Here is a 22,383-nt window from a genome sequence, read left to right on the forward strand (position 1 = left end):
TCAAAGTACCTCGAAACCTCAACCTTAATTAAAGACTCCAACTCTTTCCAATCGCCGAGTTTTAGCTATCTGGCCGATAATTTTCCTTCTTTTGCCTTTCCCCCTTTTAAAGAGTAGAGTGACAATAGCAATCTTCCAGTCCTCCGGGACCATACCCGAATCAAGTGATTCTTCAAAGATCATGACCAATCCATCGGTCATCCCTTCAGCAACCTCTCTCGGATCTCTGGGATGTAGTCCATCTGGCCCAGGTGACTTTGCACCTTAAGAGCGTTCAGTATGCCAAGAATTTTTTTCTTTTGAAATAGCAATGGCACTCACTCCTACTGCCTGTCACTCGCAGACCACTGCACGCTGAGTATCTTCCATAGTGAAGATATATGCAAAGTACACATTAAGTTATTCTGACATTTGTTTGTCCACTATTACTATCTCACCAACATCATTTTCCAGTGTTCCAGTATCAACTCTCACCCCCCTTTTACTCTTCATATAACTGAAAAAAGTGTTTATTATCCTGCTTTATATTATTGGCTTTTCTGCCCTCACATTTCATCTTTTCCCTTCTTATCGCTTTTTTAGTTGCCTTTTGTTGGATTTTAAAAGTTTTCTATTCATCCAACTTTCCCTCACTTTTGTTATCTTGCATGGCCTTTCCTCGGCTTTTATGCAATCTTTAACTTCCTTTGTCAACCATGGTTGCCTACACGTGTCACTTGAGAACTTCTTCCTCTGTGGGCCGTATCTATTCTGCAACTTGTGACGTATTCCCAGAAGCTTCAGCCATCTCCGCTAGTATCCTTCTCCAATCTACCTGGGAAAGCTTCTCTCGCGTGCCTCTGTAATTTGCTTTATTCCATTGCGATCATCTCCGCTAGTATCCTTCTCCAATCTACCTGGGAAATCTTCTCTCTCGTGCCTCTGTAATTCGCTTTATTCCATTGCGATCATCTCCGCTAGTATCCTTCTCCAATCTACCTGGGAAATCTTCTCTCTTGTGCCTCTGTAATTCGCTTTATTCCATTGCGACCATCTCCGCTAGTATTCTTCTCCAATCTACCTGGGAAAGCTTCTCTCTCGTGCCTCTGTAATTCGCTTTATTCCATTGCGATACTGATACTGTAAATTATGCTTCTCCCTCTCAAACTGTATTATGAATTCACTCATATTATGATCACTACCTCTTAATGGTTCTTTTACATTAAGCTCCCTCATAGGATCAGGGATATTACACAACACCCAATCAAAGATAGCCTTTCACCGAGTCGTCTCAAGCACAAGCTGCTCTAAAACACTATCTCGTGGGAATTCAATAAATTCCCTCTCTTGCGATCTGACTGCTGACGTTTGTTTGATTTTCTTATTCCCCGTGCACATTGAAGTCCTTCATTACAACTGCGTAATTAGCTTTAACACACGCCTTTTCCAACTCCCTTTGCAATCTCAACCCCATACATTTGCTATTTTCAGGCCAATATAGGGTCCCTATAAAGCTTTTTTTTTTAACTTTTACAATTTCCTATCTCCACCCACAAAGCTTCAACATTCTCTAAGCCTATGTCATCTCTTTCTACAGATGTGATTCCACCTCAAACCAGCACAGCCACATCATCAACGCCTATGCCTTCCTGCCTGTCCTTTCCATAAGACGTAAATCTTTTAACGTTAAGCTCCCAGCTATGGTCTTCTTTCAGCCACAACTCAGTGATGCCCACAACATCATAACGACCAATCTCTAATTGCGCCAAAAGTTCATCCACCTTATTCTGAATGTTGCGTGCATTTAAGTGCAATGCGTTTAGTCCTGCATCTGCGGCCTTTTGAATGTTGTGGATGTGGTACAATTTAACACTTTGCTCTGTCTGTATTTGAACCCAGTCATTGGCTTGTCCTTCCTTACATTCATGTTAAACCCATCATCTACTTGTAAAAATGCTGGTTCATCCACAGCTTTATCGTCCTAGTTCCAGTCCCCCGGCCAAAACACTCCCAACAGCTCCAGTAAATCTGCCCGGAAGAATATTGGTCCTCATCGTCCTAGTTCCAGTCCCCCGGCCAAAACACTCCCAACAGCTCCAGTAAATCTGCCGGCAAGAATATTGGTCCTCATCGTCCTAGTTCCAGTCCCCCGGCCAAAACACTCCCAACAGCTCCAGTAAATCTGCCCGGAAGAATATTGGTCCTCATCGTCCTAGTTCCAGTCCCCCGGCCAAAACACTCCCAACAGCTCCAGTAAATCTGCCCGGATGAATATTGGTCCTCATCGTCCTAGTTCCAGTCCCCCGGCCAAAACACTCCCAACAGCTCCAGTAAATCTGCCCGGAAGAATATTGGTCCTCATCGTCCTAGTTCCAGTCCCCCGGCCAAAACACTCCCAACAGCTCCAGTAAATCTGCCCGCAAGAATATTGGTCCTCATCGTCCTAGTTCCAGTCCCCCGGCCAAAACACTCCCAACAGCTCCAGTAAATCTGTCCGTAAGAATATTGGTCCTCATCGGATTCACGTGCAACCCGTGCCTTTTGTACAGGTCCTACCTACCACGGAAGGGGTCCCAATTATCCAGAAATCTGAATTTCTGCCCCCTGCTCCAAATGCTCTGCCACACATTTCTCTGCCACCTCATTCTCTTCCTATGGCCACTGTCGTGTGGCACAGGCAGCAATCCTGAGATCACTACTTTTGAGGTCCTGCTCCTCAGCTTTTTTCCTAACCCCCTGTGTTCGGTTTTCCAGACCTCCTCCCTTTGCTTTTCCTATGTCGTTGTTACCAATGTTTGTCACGACTTCTGGCTGCTCAACCTCCCTTCTCAGGATATTGTGGACGCGTCCAGAAACATTTCGGACAATGGCACCTGAGAGGCAAAGTACCATCGGTGTCCACAGAATCGCCGACCTGCCCGCCTGACTTTAGAGTTCCCTATTACCGCTGCCATCCTCTTCAGCTTCCTGCTCTTCCGCACATCACTGGGGAATTGCCTGAGTTCATGTACCGGCTCCTCAGAGAATAAGAGACTGTAGACCAGTGCGGGGTGTGTTACATCGTGACTGGCTCAGCCTGGAAAAGGAAACTGAAATTATGTTCCTTTTCTGTGGCTCAGTACTGACAGCTTCATCCTAAAGGAGTGTCAAGAACATGGGGTCTATTGTGAGAAAAGTAAAAGTCAGTAGAGCAAGTAAATGCCTCCCTCACCCCCCACTGTTACCCTCTGCAGGGTTGCACAGTTCAGCAGAAGCTGAGCAGTGAAAGCAGTGAAACCACCCGCTCCACACAACACACTCCTCTCCAGAATCACGTGTGCACTTGGTGCTCGCTGGAACACCGGGGAATCTGCAAACTACCAACAGAGGGGTGAGTGGAGCCTTTAACAGCGAATCTGAATCAGGTCAGAAATGTTTCTGGGCCATCGTCCATTTTCAGACACTCTAATCTCTGATCACCCGATTTCACCCAAACAGTGTCTTTAACGAGTTTTTTTTTTTATTAAAGAAAATAAGTCGTGAGCTCCGTGTTCATCAGATCAGGCATTGACAACCTATTTCTGTCCGTCATAAGATGTTCGAAGGAAACACATGGAGACTCTGCGGGCAAAAACTGAAACACTGAGAGTGAACACGATCCTGATGAGGGAGAAGGTGAAGGTTTTCCAGCTGGTTGATCGATACGCTGAGCTGACGGTCATTTCTACTGTTCGAGATCGGAGACTGGTGGAACATGAGCTGCTGGCAAGAGGCAGAGACCACGAGGAGTGGAGACAGAAACATCTCCACAGGGAGCTGGAGAAACTCCGGACTGATCAGCTATTCAAGAAGAGCTTTGTTCAAAAATTGAAAAGATCTATCTTTGGAGACAAATCCGGGATGTCCGCAGCAGTGGCCGGAGTCCCAGGGATCGGGAAAACAACAATGGTACAGAAGATTGTTTATGACTGGGCCACGGGGAAAATATACCAACAGTTCCAGTTTGTCTTCAGTTTCAAATTCCGGGATTTAAACTCCATTAACTGCCGAATAAACCTGAGGGAACTCATTCTAGATCAGTATCCCTACTTTGGGAATATCCTGGGAGAGGTCTGGAAACACACAGAGGGACTGCTGTTTATATTCGATGGATTGGATGAATTCAAGGACAAAATCGACTTTGTTGATGGTCGGAGAGACACAGAATCACAGTACACAGATCCTGAATTCAAGTGCAACGTGTCTGACATTGTGTACAGTTTAATCCAGGGCAAGCTGCTCCCAGGGTGTTCAGTGCTGGTGACCACCCGCCCCACTGAGTTACATTTATTGGAAAAGGCAGACATCAGTGTCTGGGCTGAAATCCTGGGATTTGTTGGTGAGGAACGGAAGGAATATTTCATCAGGTATTTTGAAGATCAGACGGTGGCAGAAGCTGTTTTCAAACACGTGAAGGAGAACGAGATCCTGTACACCATGAGCTACAACCCCTCCTATTGTTGGATTCTCGCTCTGGCACTGGGCCCTTTCTTCACACAAAGAGACAGGGACCCACAGCGAGTTCCCAAGACCATCACCCAACTGTACTCCTACTATATTTACAACATCCTGAAAAACCACGGCCGTGAGATTGAGAGCCCCAGTGATGTGTTACTCAGGGTTGGTCAGATGGCCTTCAGAGGAGTGTCCGAGAGGAAGATTGTGTTTACAGGTGCAGATTTGATCAAGTTCAATCTGCAGCCTTCCCAGTTCCTGTCTGGGTTCCTGATGGAGCTTCTGGAGAGAGAAGATTCTGCCCGGAGCGTGGTGTACACATTCCCACACCTCACCATCCAAGAGTTTGTAGCTGCAGTCGCACAATTCTTGAATCCACATCCCGGGGATATCCTGAAATTCCTTACAGAAGTCCACAGCACGACAGATGGGCGATTTGAGGTATTCCTCCGTTTTGTTGCTGGTCTCTCCTCCCCAATGACAGCTCGGGGCCTGGAGGAGTTTCTGGGTCCATTTCCTCATCAAACAACCTGCCGGGTGATTGACTGGGTGAAGGAGGAGGTTAAACGGCAGATTGGAAACACATGGAGTGAAGCTGGTAGAAGGAGCCTCCTGAACACATTGCACTACCTGTTTGAGTCTCAGAATCGTGGACTGGCTCAGGCCGCACTGGGATCTGTGGAAACACTTTCATTCAGTGGAATTACTCTGACCCCGATTGACTGCGCGGTCCTGTCTCATGTCATCGGACTCTGTGATACAATAAAACACCTCGACCTGGAGAACTGCCACATTCAGTGTGAAGGAATCCAGCGGCTGGGACCCGGGCTGCACAAGTGCCAGGAGTTGAGGTAACTTGGTTTGTCTCTCACTCTGAACCGTGAAACTGTCTCATTGTGTTGTTTCAATGTAAAGGAATTTCGGTAAATTTGTAGTAAATCAGATTGTGAAGAATTGTGACAAATGCCCATGAGATCGGTCGGTAATTCCCCAAGGACGGGAGGGTTCTGTGGTTCCTTGTGAAGGGATGTTGGAGACTTCATCAGATCAATGAACAACGGCCATTGGTTTAATGGTAGTAAATCACAGGAATGGCCGTGTTTCACACTGCCTGTGACAAGTCCATTGACAATGTTCCTTCTCACTGTTACTTACACGCAGACCGACACTGACTGCAGCAGATGGGTCAGAGATTCACACCCCCTTCCCGGTGAGGGACAAGAGACCGTCAGCACACTGTCCCAGTGAGATGGGAAGAAATACCATTGTGAGATTTTCCTCCCACTGCCCTTCCCCGTGTGTGACTTTGCTCACTTCCAGATACGCAAAGAGCGAGGGCACATCTCCTCTGGGGCTCTGTTCAGACCCAACACACACGTACAAACAATTTCTGCATCCTCTCCTCTTGTAGGGTTATTGTTTACCCTTGGAATCCTCCTGTGGGACATCTCATCCCAAACCCCCTTCCATTCTTTGGAATCTTGCCCCCATCCCCATTCCTCCTGTGGGCTCTCTATTACTCGTTCCTCATCCTCTTGTGGGACGTCTTTTCCACACCCCCCCCCCCTTCCTGTGAGATCTCTCCTCCCCATCCCCCTTCCTCCTGTGGGATCTCTCTTCCCCATCCCTCTTCCTCCTGTGGGATCTCTCTTCCCCATCCCCCTTCCTCCTGTGGGATCTCTCTTCCCCATCCCCTTTCTCCTGTGGGATCTCTCTTCCCCATCCCCCTTCCTCCTGTGGGATCTCTCTTCCCCATCTCCCTTCCTCCTGTGGGATCTCACTTCCCCATCCCCTTCCTCCTTTGTGATCTCTGTTTCCCATCCCCGTTTCGACTGTGGGAACTCTCCTCCCCATAGAATCATAAAATCTTAGAACACTACAGCACAGAAAACAAGCCATTCGGTCCATCTAGTCTGTACCAAAACCTTATTCCGCTAGTCCCATTGACCTGCACCCAGTCCATAACCCTCCAGTCCTCTCCCATCCATGTATCTATCTAATTTATTCTTAAAGCTGAAGAGTGAGTCCACATTTTCCACATCGGATGGCAGCTCGTTCCACACTCTCACCACCCTCTGAGTGAAGAAGTTCCTCCTAATGCTCCCCCTAAACCTTTCCCCTTTCACGCTGAAGCCATGTCTTCTCATATTTATCTCTCCTAATCTATGTGGAAAGAGCCTATTCGCATTTACCCTGTCTATACCCTCATAATTTTGTAAACCTCTATCAAATCACCCCTCATTCTTCTATGCTCCAAGGAATAAAGTCATAACCTGTTCAATCTTTCCTTGTAACTCAACTCCTGAAGACCCAGCAACTTCCTAGTAAATCTTCTCTGCACTTTTTCAAACTTACTGATATCCTTCCTACTTCCTTCCATCAGAACTGCACACAATACTCCAAATTTGGCCTCACCAATGTCTTATACAACCTCACCATAATATTCCAACTCCTATACTCAGTACTTTGATTATGAATGCCAGGATGCCAAAAGTCTTCTTTACAACCCTGTCTACCTGTGACGCCACTTTCAGGGACTTACGTATCTAAAACCCAGATCCATCTGTTCCTCCGCACTCTTCAGTGCCCTACCGTTTATCGGGTGTGTCGTACCTTGATTTGTCCTTCCAAAATGGAACACCTCACACTTCACTGCATTAAATTCCACCTGCCATTTCCTGGTCCATTCTTACAGTTGGTCCAGATCCCTGTGCAAGCTTTGAAAGCCTTCCTCGCTGTCCACAACGCCTCTATCTTAGTGTCATCCACAAACCAGCTGATCCAATTTATCAAATTATCATCTAGATCATTGATATAGACAACAAACAACAATGGTCCCAGCACAGATCCCTGAGACACACCACTAGTCACAGGTCTCCAGTCTGAGAAGCAATCATCCACTCCCACTCTCTTTCTCCGACTCAGCAAATTCGAATCCAGTTTACAACCTCTCCATGGATACCTAGTGTCTGGACCTTTAGAACTAACCTCTTATGTGGGACCTTTTCAAAGGCCTTACAAAAGTCAAAGTAGACAACATCCACAGCCTTTCCTTCATATGCATTCTTGGTAACCTCCTCGAAAAACACTACAGGATTCATTAAACACGATCTACCACACACAAAGCCATGTTGACGATCTTTAATCAGCCCTTGGCAGTCCAAATCCTTGTATATCCGATATCTCAGAACACCTTCCAATAATTTACCTACTACTGATGTCAGACTCACTAGCCTGTAATTATCTGGTGTACATTTGGCGCCTTTTTCAAACAACGGAACAACATGAGCTACCCTCCAATCCTCCGGCACCGCACCCGTGGCTGAGGACATTTTAAATATTTCTGCCAGGGCCCCTGCAATTTCTACTCTAGTCTCTCTCAAGATCCGAGAAAATATCATGTTAGGCCCGGGGGTTTATCTACCTTTAATCGCTGTAAGGCAACAAGCAGCTCCTCCTCTTTAATATCTGCATGTTCCATGACAGTACTGTTTGTTTGCCTTAATTCCATATCCGCTATGCCAGTTTCCTGAGTAAACACTGACGCAAAAAACTGTTTAAGATCTCCCCCATCTCGTGAGGCTCCACACATAGACGACCACTCTGATCTTGTAGGGGACCAATTTTGTCCTTTACTATCCTTCTACTCTTAATGTACTTGAAGAAACCCTTCGGGTTTACCATCACATTATCTGCCAAAGCAACCTCATGTCTTCTTTTTGCCTTCCTGATTTCCTTCTTTAGTATTCCCTTACATTTTCTATACTCTTTAAGTATCTCATTTGTCCCTTGTTGCCTATACCTGCTAAACACCTACTTAACCAGATCGCCAATATCCCTTGAAAACCTCGCATGACCATTATCCTCCTCCACATCACTATCTGCTCTAGCACTCTGGTTCCCCTCCCCCTGCAACCTTGTTTAAAACCCCCGGAGAAGAACTTGCTAAATTACCGGCAAGGATGTTAGTCCCCCTCCAGTTCAGGTGCAAACTGTCCAATTCGAACTGATCCCACCTCCCCTGGAAGAAAGCCCAATTGTCCAGAAACATGAACCCCACCCTCATGCACCATCTCATTAGCCACGTATTTAGCTGCAATATCTTCCTATTTCTAGCCTCACTAGCACGTGGCACGGGTAGCAATCCATCTGTGAGATCTCGCTTTCCCATCCACCTTTCTTCTTCTGGCCTCTCTGTTCCCACTCCCACTTCCTTCCAACTGTTGGATCTCTCCTCAGCATCCACCTTCCTCCTGTGGGATTTCTCTTCCCCATCCCCCTTCCTCCTGCTGGATCTCTCTTCCCCATCCCCCTTCCTCCTGTGGGATCTCTCTTCCCCATCCCCCTTCCTCCTGTGGGATCTCTCTTCCCAATCCCTCTTCCTCCTGTGGGATCTCTCTTCCCCATCCCCCTTCCTCCTGTGAGATCTCTCTTCCCCATCTCACTTCCTCCCGTAGCATTTATTTTCCCCATCCTTCTTCCTCCTCTGATAGATAGATAGATACTTTATTCATCCCCATGGGGAAATTCAACATTTTTTCCAATGTCCCATACAGTTGTTGTAGCAAAACTAATTACATACAATACTTAACTCAGTAAAAATATGATATGCATCTAAATCACTCTCTCAAAAAGCATTAATAATAGCTTTTAAAAAGTTCTTAAGTAGTTTACTTAAATACATTAAATACAATCAACCCCGTCACTTTAACATATCTTACTCCTGGCGGTTGAATTGTAAAGCCTAATGGCATTGGGGAGTATTGACCTCTTCATCCTGTCTGAGGAGCATTGCATCGATAGCAACCTGTCGCTGAAACTGCTTCTCTGTCTTCCCCACCCACTTCCTCCTGTTTCGTCTCTCGTCCCCATCCCCATCATCCTGTGGGATCTCTATTCCCCATTCCCCTTCCTTCTGTGGGATCTCTATTCCCCATCCCCCTTCCTCCTGTGGGATCTGTCGTCACCATCCCCCTTCCTCCAGAGGGATTGCTCTTCCCCATCCCACTTCCTCCTGTGGGATCTCTCTTCCCTATTCGCCATCCTCCTATAGGATCTCTGTTCCACATCCCCCTTCCTCCTTTGGGATATCTCTTCCCCGTCCCCCCTCCTCCTGTGGCATCCTTCTTCCCCATCCCCCTTCCTCCGGTGGGATCGCTGTTCCCCCTCCCCTTTCCTCCTGTGGGATCTCTCTTCCCCTTCCCACATCCACATGTGGGATATCACTTCCCCATCTTCCCGCCTGAGTGAACTCTCCTCCCCACACCCCTTCATAGAATCATAAAATCATAAAACACGAGCGCACAGAAAACAAGCCATTCGGCCCTTCTGCTCTGTGCCGAAACTTTATTCCGCTTGTCCCATTGACCTGTACCCAGTCCATAACCCTCCAGACCTCTCTCATCCATGCATCTATCCAATTTATTCTTAAAGCTTGAGTACGCATTTTCCACATCAGATGGCAGCTCGTTCCATACTCTCACCACTAACTCAGTGAAGAATTTCCCCCTAAACCTTTCCCCTTTCACCCTGAAGCCAAGTCCTCTTGTAACTTATCTCTCCTAACGTCTGTGGAAAGAACCTATTCTCATTTACCCTGTCTATACCCCTCAGAGTTTTGTAAACCTCTTTGAAATCTCCCCGCATTCTTCTGCGCTCCAAGGAATAAAGTCCTAACCTGTTCAATCTTCCCCTGTAACTCAACTCCTGAAGACCCGGCAACATCCTAGTAAATCTTCTCTGCACTCTTTCAATCTTATTGATATCCTTCCTATAGTTCAGTGACCAGAAATGCACACAATACTCCATATTTGGCCTTACCAATGTCCTATACAATCTCAGCATAACATCCCAACTCCTATCCTCAGTACTTTGATTTATTAATGCCAGGATGCCAAAAGCCTTCTTTACAACCCTGTCTACCTGTGACGCCACTTTCAGTGAATTATGTATCGGAACTCCCAGATCCCTCTGTTCCTCCGCACTCTTCAGTGCCCTACCGTTTATCGTGCATGTCCTACCTTGATTTGTCCTTCCAAAATGCAACACCTCACACTTGTCTGCATTATAGTGGTGACTAGTGGTGTGCCTCAGGGATCTGTACTGGGTCCAATGTGTTTTGTCATATACATTAATGATCTGGATGATGGGGTGGTAAATTGGATTAGTAAGTATGCGGATGATACTAAGATAGGTGACGTTGTGGATAGTGAAAGTTTTCAAAGCTTGTTGTTCAAAGATTTAGGCCAGTTAGAAGAGTGTGTTGAAAGATAGCAGATGGAGTTTAATGCTGATAAGTGTGAGGTGCTAAACTTTGGTAGGAATAATCCAAATAGGACATACATGGTAAATGATAGAGCATTGAGGAATGCAGTAGAACCGAGTGATCTAGGAATAATGGTGCATAGTTCCCTGAAGGTGGAATCTCATGTGGATAGGGTGGTGAAGAAAGCTTTTGGTATGCTGGCCTTTATAAATCAGAGCATTGAGTATAGGAGTTGGGATATAATGTAAAAATTGTACAAGGCATTGGTAAGGCCAAATTTGGAGTATTGTGTACAGTTCTGGTCACCAAATTATAGGAAAGATGTCAACAAAATAGAAAGAGTACAGAGGAGATTTACTAGAATGTTACCTGGGTTTCAGCACCTAAGTTACAGAGAAAGTTTGAACAAGTTAGGTCTTTATTCTTTGCAGTGTAAAAGGTTGAGGAGGCACATGATAGAAGTATTTAAAATTATGAGGGGGATGACCTGGGTAGTCTTTTGCAATTGAGAGTAAGGGAGGTTAGAACAAGAGGGAATGAGTTGAGAGTTAAGGGGCAAAAGTTTAGGGGTAGCACGAGGGGGAACTTCTTTACTCAGAGTGGCAGTTGTGTGGAACGAGTTTCCAGTAGAAGTGGTAGAGACAGTTTCGATTTTGTCATTTAAAGTAAAATTGGACAGGTATATGGACAGGAAATGAATGGAATGGAGGGTTATGGGCTGAGTGCAGGTAGGTGGGACTAGGTGAGAGTAAGCGTTCGGCACGGACTAGAAGGGCCGAGATGGACTGTTCCCATGCTGTAATTGTTAAATGGTTATAAGTTATATGATATAAATTCCATCTGCCATTTTCAGTCCCATTTTTCCAATTGGTCCAGATCCCTCTGCAAGCTTTGTCCACAACGTCTCCAATCTTAGTGTCATCAGTAAACTTGCGGATCCAATTTATCACATTATCATCTAGATCATTCATAAAGACTACAACAACAATGGTCCCAGCACAGATCCCTGAGGCACACCACTAGTCACAGGCCTCCCGTCTGAGAAGCAATCATCCACTACCACTCTTTGTATTCTCCCAAACAGCCACTTTCGAATCCAATCGACAACCTCTTCATGGATACCTAGCGTCTGAACCTTCTGAACTAGCCTCCCATGTGGGACTTTGTCAAATGTTTTACTAAGGTCCATGTAGACAACATCCACAACCTGTCCTTCACATCCATCCTTGGTAACCTCCTCGAAAAACACTACAGGATTCATTAAACATGATCTACCATGAACAAAGCCATGCTGGCTATCTTTAATCAGCCCTTGGTTGTCCAAATCCTTGTATATCCGATCTCTCAGAACACCTTCCAATAATTTACCTACTACTGATGTCAGGCTCACTGCTCTGTAATTATCTGGTGTACTTTTGGAGCCTTTTTCAAACAACGGAACAACATGAGCTACCCTCCGATCCTCCGGCACCAAACCGGTGGCTGAGGACATTTTAAATATTTCTGCCAGGGCCCCTGCAATTTCTACACTAGTCTCTCTCAAGGTCCGAGGGAATATCATGTTAGTTCCGGGGGATTTATCTACCTTTATTCACTGTAAGGCAGCAAGCAGCTCCTCCTCTTTAATCTCTATATGCTCCATGACACTACTGTTTGTTTGCCTTAATTCCATATCCGCTATGCCAGTTTCCTGAGTAAAGACTGATGCAAAAAAAACTGCTTAAGATCTCCCCCATCTCGTGAGGCTCCACACATAGACGACCACTCTGATCTTGTAGGGGACCAATTTTGTCCTTTACTATCCTTTTACTCTCAATATACTTGTAGAAACCCTTCTGGTTTACCTTCACATTATCTGCCAAAGCAACCTCATGTCTTCTTTTTGCCTTCCTGATTTCCTTCTTTCGTAATCCCTTACATTTTCTATACCTGCTAAACACCTACTTAACCAGATCACCAATATCCCTTGAAAACCAAGGTTCACTATGCCTGTTAACTTTGCCTTTAATCCTGGCAGGAAGATACAAACCCTGCACTCTCAAAATTTTACCCTTGAAGGTGTTCCACTTACTGAACACATCCTTGCCAGAAAACAACTTATCCCAATCCACTCTTCCCAGATACTATCTTATTTCCACAAAATTGGCCCTTCTCCAATTCAGAACCTTAACTGGTGGACCAGTCCTATCCTTATCCATAATTATCTTGAAACTAATGACATTATGGTCACTGGACCCAAAATGTTTGCTTACACATACTTCTGTCACCTGACATGTCTGGTTCCGTAATAGGAGATCAGGTACTGCACCCTCTCTCGTTGGTACCTCAAGATATTGATTTAGAAAACTTTCCTGAACACATTTGACAAACTCCACGCCATCTAACCTTTCTCAGAATGGGCATCCCCGTCAATATGTGGAAAGTTAAAATCCCCTATGATTACAACTTCCTGTTTCTTACATTGGTCTACAAACTCTCTAAAGATTTGCTCCTCCAATTCTCTCTGACTATTGGGCGGTCTATAATACAACCCTATTAGTGTTGTCACACCTTTCCCGTTCCTCAGCTCCACCCATATGGCCTCTATAGACGAACCCTCCGGGCTGTCCCGTCTGTGCACAGCTGTGATATTCTCCCTGACTGGTAATGCCACTTCTCCCCCTTTCATCCCTACCCCCTATCACGTCTGAAACAATGGAACCTCGGAACGTGAAGCTGGAGCTTTTAAGGAATATAAAAGTGTATAAATCTCTGGATCCTGACAGGATATTCCCTAGGACCATGAGGGAGGTTAGTGTAGAAATAGCAGGGGCTCTGACAGAAATATTTGAAATGTCATTAGAAATGGGGATGGTGCCGGAGGATTGGCGTATTGTTTATATTGTTCCATTGTTTAAAAAGGGTTCTAAGATTAAACCTAGCAATTATAGGCCTGTCAGTTTGACGTCAGTGGTGGGTAAATTAATGGAAAGTATTCTTAGAATGGTATATATAATTTTCTGGATAGACAGGGTCTGATTAGGAACAGTCAACATGGATTTGTGCGTGGAAGGTCATGTTTGACAAATCTTACTGAAGTTTTTGAAGAGGTTACGAGGAAAGTTGACGAGGGTAAAGCAGTGGATGTTGTCTATACAGACTTCAGTAAGGCCTTTGACAAGGTTCCACATGGAAGGTTAGTTAGGAAGGTTCAGTCGTTAGGTATTAAAATTGAAGTAGTAAAATGGATTCAACAGTGGCTGGATGGGAAATGCCAGAGAGTAGTGGTGGATAACTATCTGTCAGGTTGGAGGCCAGTGACTAGTGGTGTGCCTCAGGGATCTGTACTGGGTGATACTAAGATAGGTGGCGTTGTGGATAATGAAGTAGGTTTTAAAAGTTTGCAGAGAGATTTAGGCCAGTTAGAAGAGTGGGCTGAACGATGGCAGATGGAGTTTAATGCTGATAAGTGTGAGGTGCTACATTTTAGTAGGAATAATCCAAATAGGACATACATGGTAAATTGTAGGGCATTGAAGAATGCAGCAGAACAGAGTGATCCAGGAGTAATAGTGCATAGTTCCCTGAAGGTGGAATCTCATGTGGAGAGGGTGGTGAAGAAAGCTTTTGGTATGTTGGCATTTATAAATCAGAGCATTGAGTATAGGATTTGGGATGTAATGTTAAAATTGTACAAGGCTTTGGCAAGGCCGAATTTAGAGTACTGTGTACAGTTCTGGTCACCGAATTATAGGAAAGATGTCAACAAAATAGAGAGAGTACAGAGAAGATTTACTAGAATGTTACCTGAGTTTCAGCACCTAAGTTACAGAGAAAGATTGAACAAGTTAGCTCTTTATTCTTTAGAGCATAGAAAGTTGAGGGGGGACTTGATAGAGATATTTAAACTTATGAGGGGGAATAGATAAAGTTGATGTGGATAGGCTTTTTCCATTGAGAGTAGGGGAGATTCAAACAAGAGGACATGAGTTGAGAGTTAGGAGGCAAACGTTTAAGGGTAACACGAGGGCTGATTTCTTTACTCAGAGAGTGGTAGCTGTGTGGAACGAGCTTCCAGTATAAGTGGTAGAGGCAGGTTCGGGATTGTCATTTAAAGTAAAATTGGATAGGTATATGGACAGGAATTGAATGGAGGGTTATGGGCTGAGTGCGTGTCAGTGGGACTAGATGAGAGTAAGCGTTCGGCACGGACTAGAAGGGCCGAAATGGCCTGTTTCCATTCTGTAATTGTTACATGGTTATATAGTTATAAGTCCTGCCCCTCCTGCAACCAAGTCTTACTAATAGCAAAAATATCAAAATCATCATGTGCCAATCCACGACGTAAACTGATCGGCCTTACGTACAAAACTCCTTGCATTGAAATAGATGCACCTGAGAACATTTCTGTCACGTACAAACCATTGATATCTGTCTATACAAGCAGTCCTCGCATGACCCTTATCCTCCTCCACCTCACTATCTGCTCTAACACTCTGGTTCCCCTCCCACTGCAATCTAGTTTAAAACCTTCGGAGCAGAACTTGCTAACCTACCGGCAAGGATATTCGTCCCCTCCAGTTCAGGTGCAAACTGTCCAATTCGAACTGGTCCAACCTCCCCTGGAAGAAAGCCCAATTGTCCAGAAACATGAACCCCTCCCTCACGCACCATCCCCTCAGCCACGTATTTAGCTGCATTATCTTCCTATTTCTAGCCTCACTAGCACGTGGCATGGGTAGCAATCCACCTGTGGGATCCCCATTCCCCATCCCACTTCTTCCTGTGCGATGTACCTTCCCCAACTGACATCCTCCTGTGGGATCTTGCTTCCCCATCACCCTTCCTCCTGTATGATCTCTCTTCCACGTCCCTCCTCTTCCTGTCGGATCCCTATTCCCCATCGCCCATCCTCCTGTGAGATCTGCCTTCGACATCCCACTTCCTGCTTTAAGATCGCTCGTCCATCCAACCTCCTCCTGTTAACCGTTCCCCTTCCTGCTGATGGGCTTCTGTACCCATTCCCCTCCTCCTGTGGCATCTGTCTTTCGCATCTCCATTCCTCCAGTGGGATCTCTCTTCCCCATCCCCCATCCTGCTGATGGGCTTCTGTACCCATTCCCCTCCTCCTGTGGCATCTGTCTTTCTCATCTCCCTTCCTCCAGTGGGATCTCTCTTCCCCAACCCCCTTCCTGCTGATGGGTCTCTGTTCCCATTCCCCTCTTCCTGTTGCATCTGACTTTCTCATCTCCCCTCCTCCCGTAGGATCGCTCTACCACATCACACTTCCTCCTGCTGTCTCTCTCTTCCTCATGCTCCTTCCTCCTGTGGAATTGCTCTTCCTCATCCCCCTTCGTTCTGTGGGATGACTCTCCCACATCCCCTTCCTCACTCCCTTGATCTTTTTTCATCACCACCTCTGTTCATCCTGTGGGAATCTCTCTTCCCCATCAGACTTCTTCCTCTGGGATCTCTTTCCTCATCCACCTTTGCCTGTGGGGCATTTGTTCCCATCCCCCCACTCTTCTTGTGGGATCTCCCTTCCACATCCCCCTTCCTCCCGTGGGATCTCTCTTCCACATCCCCTTTCTCCTGTGGGATCCCTCTTCCCCATCTCCCTTCCTCCTGTGGCATCTCATCCCCATCCCCCTTCTTCCAATGGGATTTATCTTCCCCACCCCCTTTCTTTCTGTGGGATCTCTCCTCCCATTCCCCCTTCATGAACTCTCCTTCCCAACTCCCTTCCTCCTGTGGGATCTCTCTGTAACATCCCACTTCCTCCAGTGGGATCACTCTTCCCCGTCAGCCTTCTTCCTCTGGGATCTCTTTCCCCATCCACCTTTGCCTGTGGGGCATTTGTTCCCATCCCCCCACTCTTCTTGTGGGATCTCCCTTCCACATCCCCCTTCCTCCCGTGGGATCTCTCTTCCACATCCCCTTTCTCCTGTGGGATCCCTCTTCCCCATCTCCCTTCCTCCTGTGGCATCTCATCCCCATCCCCCTTCTTCCAATGGGATTTATCTTCCCCACCCCCTTTCTTCCTGTGGGATCTCTCCTCCCATTCCCCCTTCATGCACTCTCCTTCCCAACTCCCTTCCTCCTGTGGGATCTCTCTGCCACATCCCCCTTCCTCCTGTGGGATCTCCCTTCCACATCCCCCTTCCCCCCGTGGGATCTCTCTTCCACATCCCCTTTCTCCTGTGGGATCCCTCTTCCCCATCTCCCTTCCTCCTGTGGCATCTCATCCCCATCCCCCTTCTTCCAATGGGATTTATCTTCCCCACCCCCTTTCTTCCTGTGGGATCTCTCCTCCCATTCCCCCTTCATGCACTCTCCTTCCCAACTCCCTTCCTCCTGTGGGATCTCTCTGCCACATCCCCCTTCCTCCTGTGGGATCTCTCTTCCACATTCCACTTTCTGCTTTTGGGCCTCTGTTCCAATTCCCCTCTTCCTGTTGCATCTGTCTTTCTCATCTCCCTTCCACCAGTGGGATCTCTCTTCCCCATCCCCCTTCCTCCTGAGGGATCACTCTGCCTCATCTCCCTTCCTCCTGTGGGATCTCTCTTCCCCATCCCTCTTCCTCCTGTGGGATCTCTCTTCCTCATCCCCCTTCCAGCTGTTGGATCTCGATACCCCATCCCCCTTCCTCACGTTGGGTCTCTCTTATCCACCCCCCTTCCTCCTGTGGGATATCTCTTCCCAATCCCACATACTCCTATGGGATCTCACTTCCCCATCCCCTTTCCTCCTGTGGGATTTCTGTTCCCCATCCTTCTTTCTCCTCTGGGATCTCACTTCCCCTTCCTCCTGTGGGATCTCTCCTCCCTATCCCACTTCCTCCTGTGGGATCTCTCCTCCCTATCCCCCTTCCTCCTGTGGATCTCTCTTCCCCTTCCCCCTTTTTACTGTGGGATCTCACTTCCCCATTCCTCTTCCTCCCATGCGATGTCTTTTCCCCATCCCCCTTCCTCCTGTCTAATATCTCTTCCCCATCCCCCTTCCTCCTGTGGAATATTTCTTCCCCATCGGCCTTCCTCCTTTGGAATCATTTGACCATCCGACTTCCTTCTAGTGGAATCTCTTTACCCCATCCCTGTACTGCTGTGGAATTAATCTTCTCCACTCCCTTTCTTCCTGTGGGATCTCTCTTCACCATCCCACATACTCCCGTGAGATCTCACTTCCCAATCCCCCTTCCTACTCTGGTTTATCTCTTCCCCATCCCCTTCCTCCTGTGGGTTCTCTATTCACCATCACCCTTTCTCGTGTGTGGCCTCTGTCCCCATCCCCTACTCTTCTTTTGGCATCTCTCTTCCACATTTTCCTTCCTCTTGAGGGATCTATCTATTCCCCACCCCTTTCCACCTGTGGGATCTCTCTTCCTCAAACCTGCTGTTGGATCTCCCTTTCTCTTCCCCCTTCATGCTGTGGGCTCTCTCTTCCTCATCCCCCTTCCTCCTGTGGGATCTCTCTTCACCATCCCCTTCCTCCTGTGGGATCTCTATTCAACATCACCGTTTCTCGTGTGGGGCCTTTGTTCCCATCCCCCACTCTTCTTTTGGAATCTCTCTTCCACATCTTCCTTCCTCTTGAGAAATCTATCTCTTCCCCACTCCCTTTCTCCTGTGGGATCTCTCTTCCACATCACCTTCCTCCTGAGGGATCACTCTTCGCCATCCCCTTTCTTACTGTGGGATCTCTCTTTCCCATCCCACTACCTACAGTGGGATCACTCATCCCTATCCGCCTTCCTCCTCTGGGATCTCATTTCCCCTTCCACCTTCCGCCTGTGGGGTCTCTGTTCCCATCCCCCCACTTCCTGTGGAATCCTCGCAGATCCCACTTCCTGCTTTGAGATCGCACGTCCACCCGACTTCCTCCTCCGGGCTCTCTTCGCAATCCCCCTTCCTGCTGTTGGGCCTCTGTTCCCATTCCCCTCTTCCTGTGGCACCTCTCTTCCCCATCCCCCTTACTCCTATGGGATCTCTCTTCCCCCACTTCCTCCCACTGGATCTTTCTTCCCCATCCCCCTTCCCCTATTTGAATTTTTCTTCCCCACCCCTTTCTTCCTGTGGGATCTCTCCTCCCCAAACCTGCTGTTGGATCTAATTTCCCAACCCCCTTCCTCCTGTGGGATCTCTATTCACCATCACACTTTCTCGTGTGTGGCCTATGTTCCCATGCCCCACTCTTCTTTTGGGATCTCTCTTCACATCTTCCTTCCTGCTTTTGGATCGCTCATCCATCCGACCTCCTCCTGTGGGATCTCTCTTCCACATCTTCCTTCCTCCTGAGGGATCTATCTCTTCCCCACCCCCTGCCTCCTGTGGGATCTCTCTTCCCCACCCCCTTCCTCCTGTGGGATCTCTCTTCCCCGTTACCCTTCCTCCTGTGGGATCTCTCTTCCCCATCCCCCTTACTCCTGTGGGATCTCTCTTCCACATCCCTCTTCCTCCTGTGGGATCTCTCTTCCCCATCCCCCATCCTCCTGTGGGATCTCTCTTCCCCACCCCTTCCTCCTGTGGGATCTCTCTTCCACATCTCCCTTCCTCCAGATGGATAACTTTACCTCATTCCCTGTCCCCCTTTGGGATCTCTCATCACCATCCCTCTTTCTCCTTTGGGATCTCTCTTCCCCTTCCCTTTCCTCCTCTGGGATCTCTCTTCCCCATCCCCCTTCCTCCTGTGGGACCTCTCTTCCCCATCCCCCTTTCTCCTGTGGGATCTCTCTTCCCCCCCTCCCTCCTGCTGGATCTTTCTTACCCATCCCCCTTCCTCCTGTGGGATCTGTTCCCCATCCCCCTACCTCCGCTGATTTATCTCTTCCCCATCGCCATTCCTCCTTTGGGATCTCTCATCCCCATCCCCCTTCCTCTGGTGGGATTTATCTTCCCTACCCCCTTTCTTCCTGTGGGATCTCTCCTCCCCAACCCTACTGTTGGATCTCCCTTCCACTTCCCCCTTCCTGCAGTGGGCTCCCTCTTTCCCAACCCCCTTCCTCCCATGGGATCTCTCTTCCCCATCCCACTTCCTCCTGCGGGATATCCCTTCCCCATCACCCTTCTTCCTTTGGGATCACTCGTCCATCCGACCTCCTCCTGTGGGATCTCTCTTCCACATCTTCCTTCCTCCTGAGGGATCTATCTCTTCCCCACCCCCTGCCTCCCGTGGGATCTCTCTTCCCCACCCCCTTCCTCCTGTGGGATCTCTCTTCCCCGTTACCCTTCCTCCTGTGGGATCTCACTTCCCCATCCCCCTTACTCCTGTGGGATCTCTCTTCCACATCCCTCTTCCTCCTGTGGGATCTCTCTTCCCCATCCCCCATCCTCCTGTGGGATCTCTCTTCCCCACCCCTTCCTCCTGTGGGATCTCTCTTCCACATCTCCCTTCCTCCAGATGGATAACTTTACCTCATTCCCTGTCCCCCTTTGGGATCTCTCATCACCATCCCTCTTTCTCCTTTGGGATCTCTCTTCCCCTTCCCTTTCCTCCTCTGGGATCTCTCTTCCCCATCCCCCTTCCTCCTGTGGGACCTCTCTTCCCCATCCCCCTTTCTCCTGTGGGATCTCTCTTCCCCCCCTTCCTCCTGCTGGATCTTTCTTACCCATCCCCCTTCCTCCTGTGGGATCTGTTCCCCATCCCCCTACCTCCGCTGATTTATCTCTTCCCCATCGCCATTCCTCCTTTGGGATCTCTCATCCCCATCCCCCTTCCTCTGGTGGGATTTATCTTCCCTACCCCCTTTCTTCCTGTGGGATCTCTCCTCCCCAACCCTACTGTTGGATCTCCCTTCCACTTCCCCCTTCCTGCAGTGGGCTCCCTCTTTCCCAACCCCCTTCCTCCCATGGGATCTCTCTTCCCCATCCCACTTCCTCCTGCGGGATATCCCTTCCCCATCACCCTTCTTCCTTTGGGATCACTCGTCCATCTGACTTCCTCCTGGGGGATCTCTCTTTCCCATCCCCTTCCTCCTGTGGGATCTCTATTCACCATCACCCTTTCTCGTGTGGTTTCTCTGTTCCCATCCTCCACTCTTCTTGTGGGATCTCTCTTCCCCATCCCTTTAGCTCGGGTTGGGCTATTTCACTGTGTCCCATTGACATTTCTGCTTTTCTGTTAGGAACATTTTGTTTAGCCATCTGGAAATGAGAGAGTTTACAGGGTCACACCGACAAACTAAATTACCAACATTTGGTGAATACGCTGGAGCTGGGCAGTGAGGGGCAATTACTGTGATGGGACCTCCGATCAGTGATTTACTGAAGGGTTTAATGTTTCCTGAAATACTCGAGCAAGAGAAATTCCCCCAAACCCACGGTTTGAATCACTTTGTTCATCAATCTGTCTGATTGTGTTTAGACTTGGGCAGAATAAACTGGGAGATTCAGGAGTGAAACTGGTGTCTGCGGCTCTGAGGAACCCAGAGTGTAAAATCCAGAAACTGCGGTAAGTACCAGACTGTGGGAGATTGTGTTCACAATCACTGGGTGTCTGACACTGAACATTAATGTGATCAGCAGAAACAAAGAAACATAGAAAACATACAGCACAATAGAGGCCATTCGGCCCACAAAGCTGTGCCGAACATGTCACTACCTTATAATTACCTCGGTTTTATCCATAGCCCACTATATTTCTAAGCTCCATGTAGCCATTCTGGAATTAAAAGACACTATCGTTTCCGCCTCCAGCAGCCCTTTCCACGCACTCACCACTCTCTGCGTAAAAAAAACTTACCCCTGACATCTTCTCTGTACCTAATTCCAAGCACTTTAAAACTATGCCCTCTTGTGCTAACCATTTCAGCCCTGGGGAAAAGCCTCTGACGAACCACATGATCAATGCCTCTCATTATCTTGTACACCTTTATCAAATCACCTCATCCTCTGTCTCTCCAAGAGAAAAGGCTGAGTTCACTCAACTTATTCTCATAAGGCTTAATCCCCAATCCAGGCAAAATCCTTGTAAATCTCCTCTGCACCCTTTCTAATGGTTTCCACGTCCTTCCTATAGTGAGGCGACCAGAAGTGAGCACAGTACTCCAAGTAGGGTCTGACCAGGGTCCTATATTGCTGCAACATATAACCATATAACAATTACAGCTTGGAAACAGGACATCTCGGCCCTTGTAGTCCATGCCAAACGCTTACTCTCACCTACTCCCACTGGCCCACACTCAGCCCGTAACCCTCCATTCCTTTCCTGTCTACTTACCTATCCAATTTTACTTTAAATGACAATACTGAACCTGCCTCTACCACTTCTACTGGAAGCTCATTCCACACAGCCACCACTCTCTGAGTAAAGAAATTCTCCCTCGTTTTACCTTAAACTTTTGCCCCCTAACTCTCAGATCATGACCTCTTGTTTGAATCTCCCCTACTCTCAACGGAAAAAGCCTATCCACGTCAACTTGATCTATCCCCTTCATAACCTCTCAACTCTTAAACTCAATCCCACTACTGCTGAAGGCCTTCTTAACTCCAGAGTCAACCTGCATTGCAGCTTTGAGTGTCCTATGTACTCAGACCCCAAGATCCATCCTGATCCTCCACACCGCCAAGACTTACCAATAATACTATATTCTGCCATCATATTTGACCTACCAAAGTGAACCACTTCACACTTATTTGGGTTGAACTCCATTTGCCACTTCTCAGCCCAGTTTTGCATCCTATCAATGTCCC

The 22,383-nt window shown here is 47.6% G+C and overlaps 1 protein-coding gene across 6 annotated transcripts in view; it reads left to right on the forward strand.

The window, feature by feature from the left end:
• Positions 1-22,383, forward strand: part of LOC140720641 (NACHT, LRR and PYD domains-containing protein 3-like) — a 50,361-nt gene that overhangs the window by 21,870 nt on the left and 6,108 nt on the right. For 5 of the 6 annotated variants that reach the window (XM_073035477.1, XM_073035475.1, XM_073035479.1 and 2 more), the window contains 2 exons: positions 3,554-5,303; positions 21,056-21,142. In XM_073035477.1, coding sequence (XP_072891578.1) covers positions 3,554-5,303; positions 21,056-21,142 — 1,837 coding nt within the window. Of the gene's footprint in view, positions 1-2,625; positions 3,350-3,553; positions 5,304-21,055; positions 21,143-22,383 lie in introns of those variants that run through there. The other variant, XM_073035480.1, reaches the window with a different exon arrangement.

This window comes from Hemitrygon akajei, unplaced genomic scaffold (genome assembly GCF_048418815.1).
Source record: "Hemitrygon akajei unplaced genomic scaffold, sHemAka1.3 Scf000045, whole genome shotgun sequence".
NCBI lineage: Eukaryota > Metazoa > Chordata > Chondrichthyes > Myliobatiformes > Dasyatidae > Hemitrygon > Hemitrygon akajei.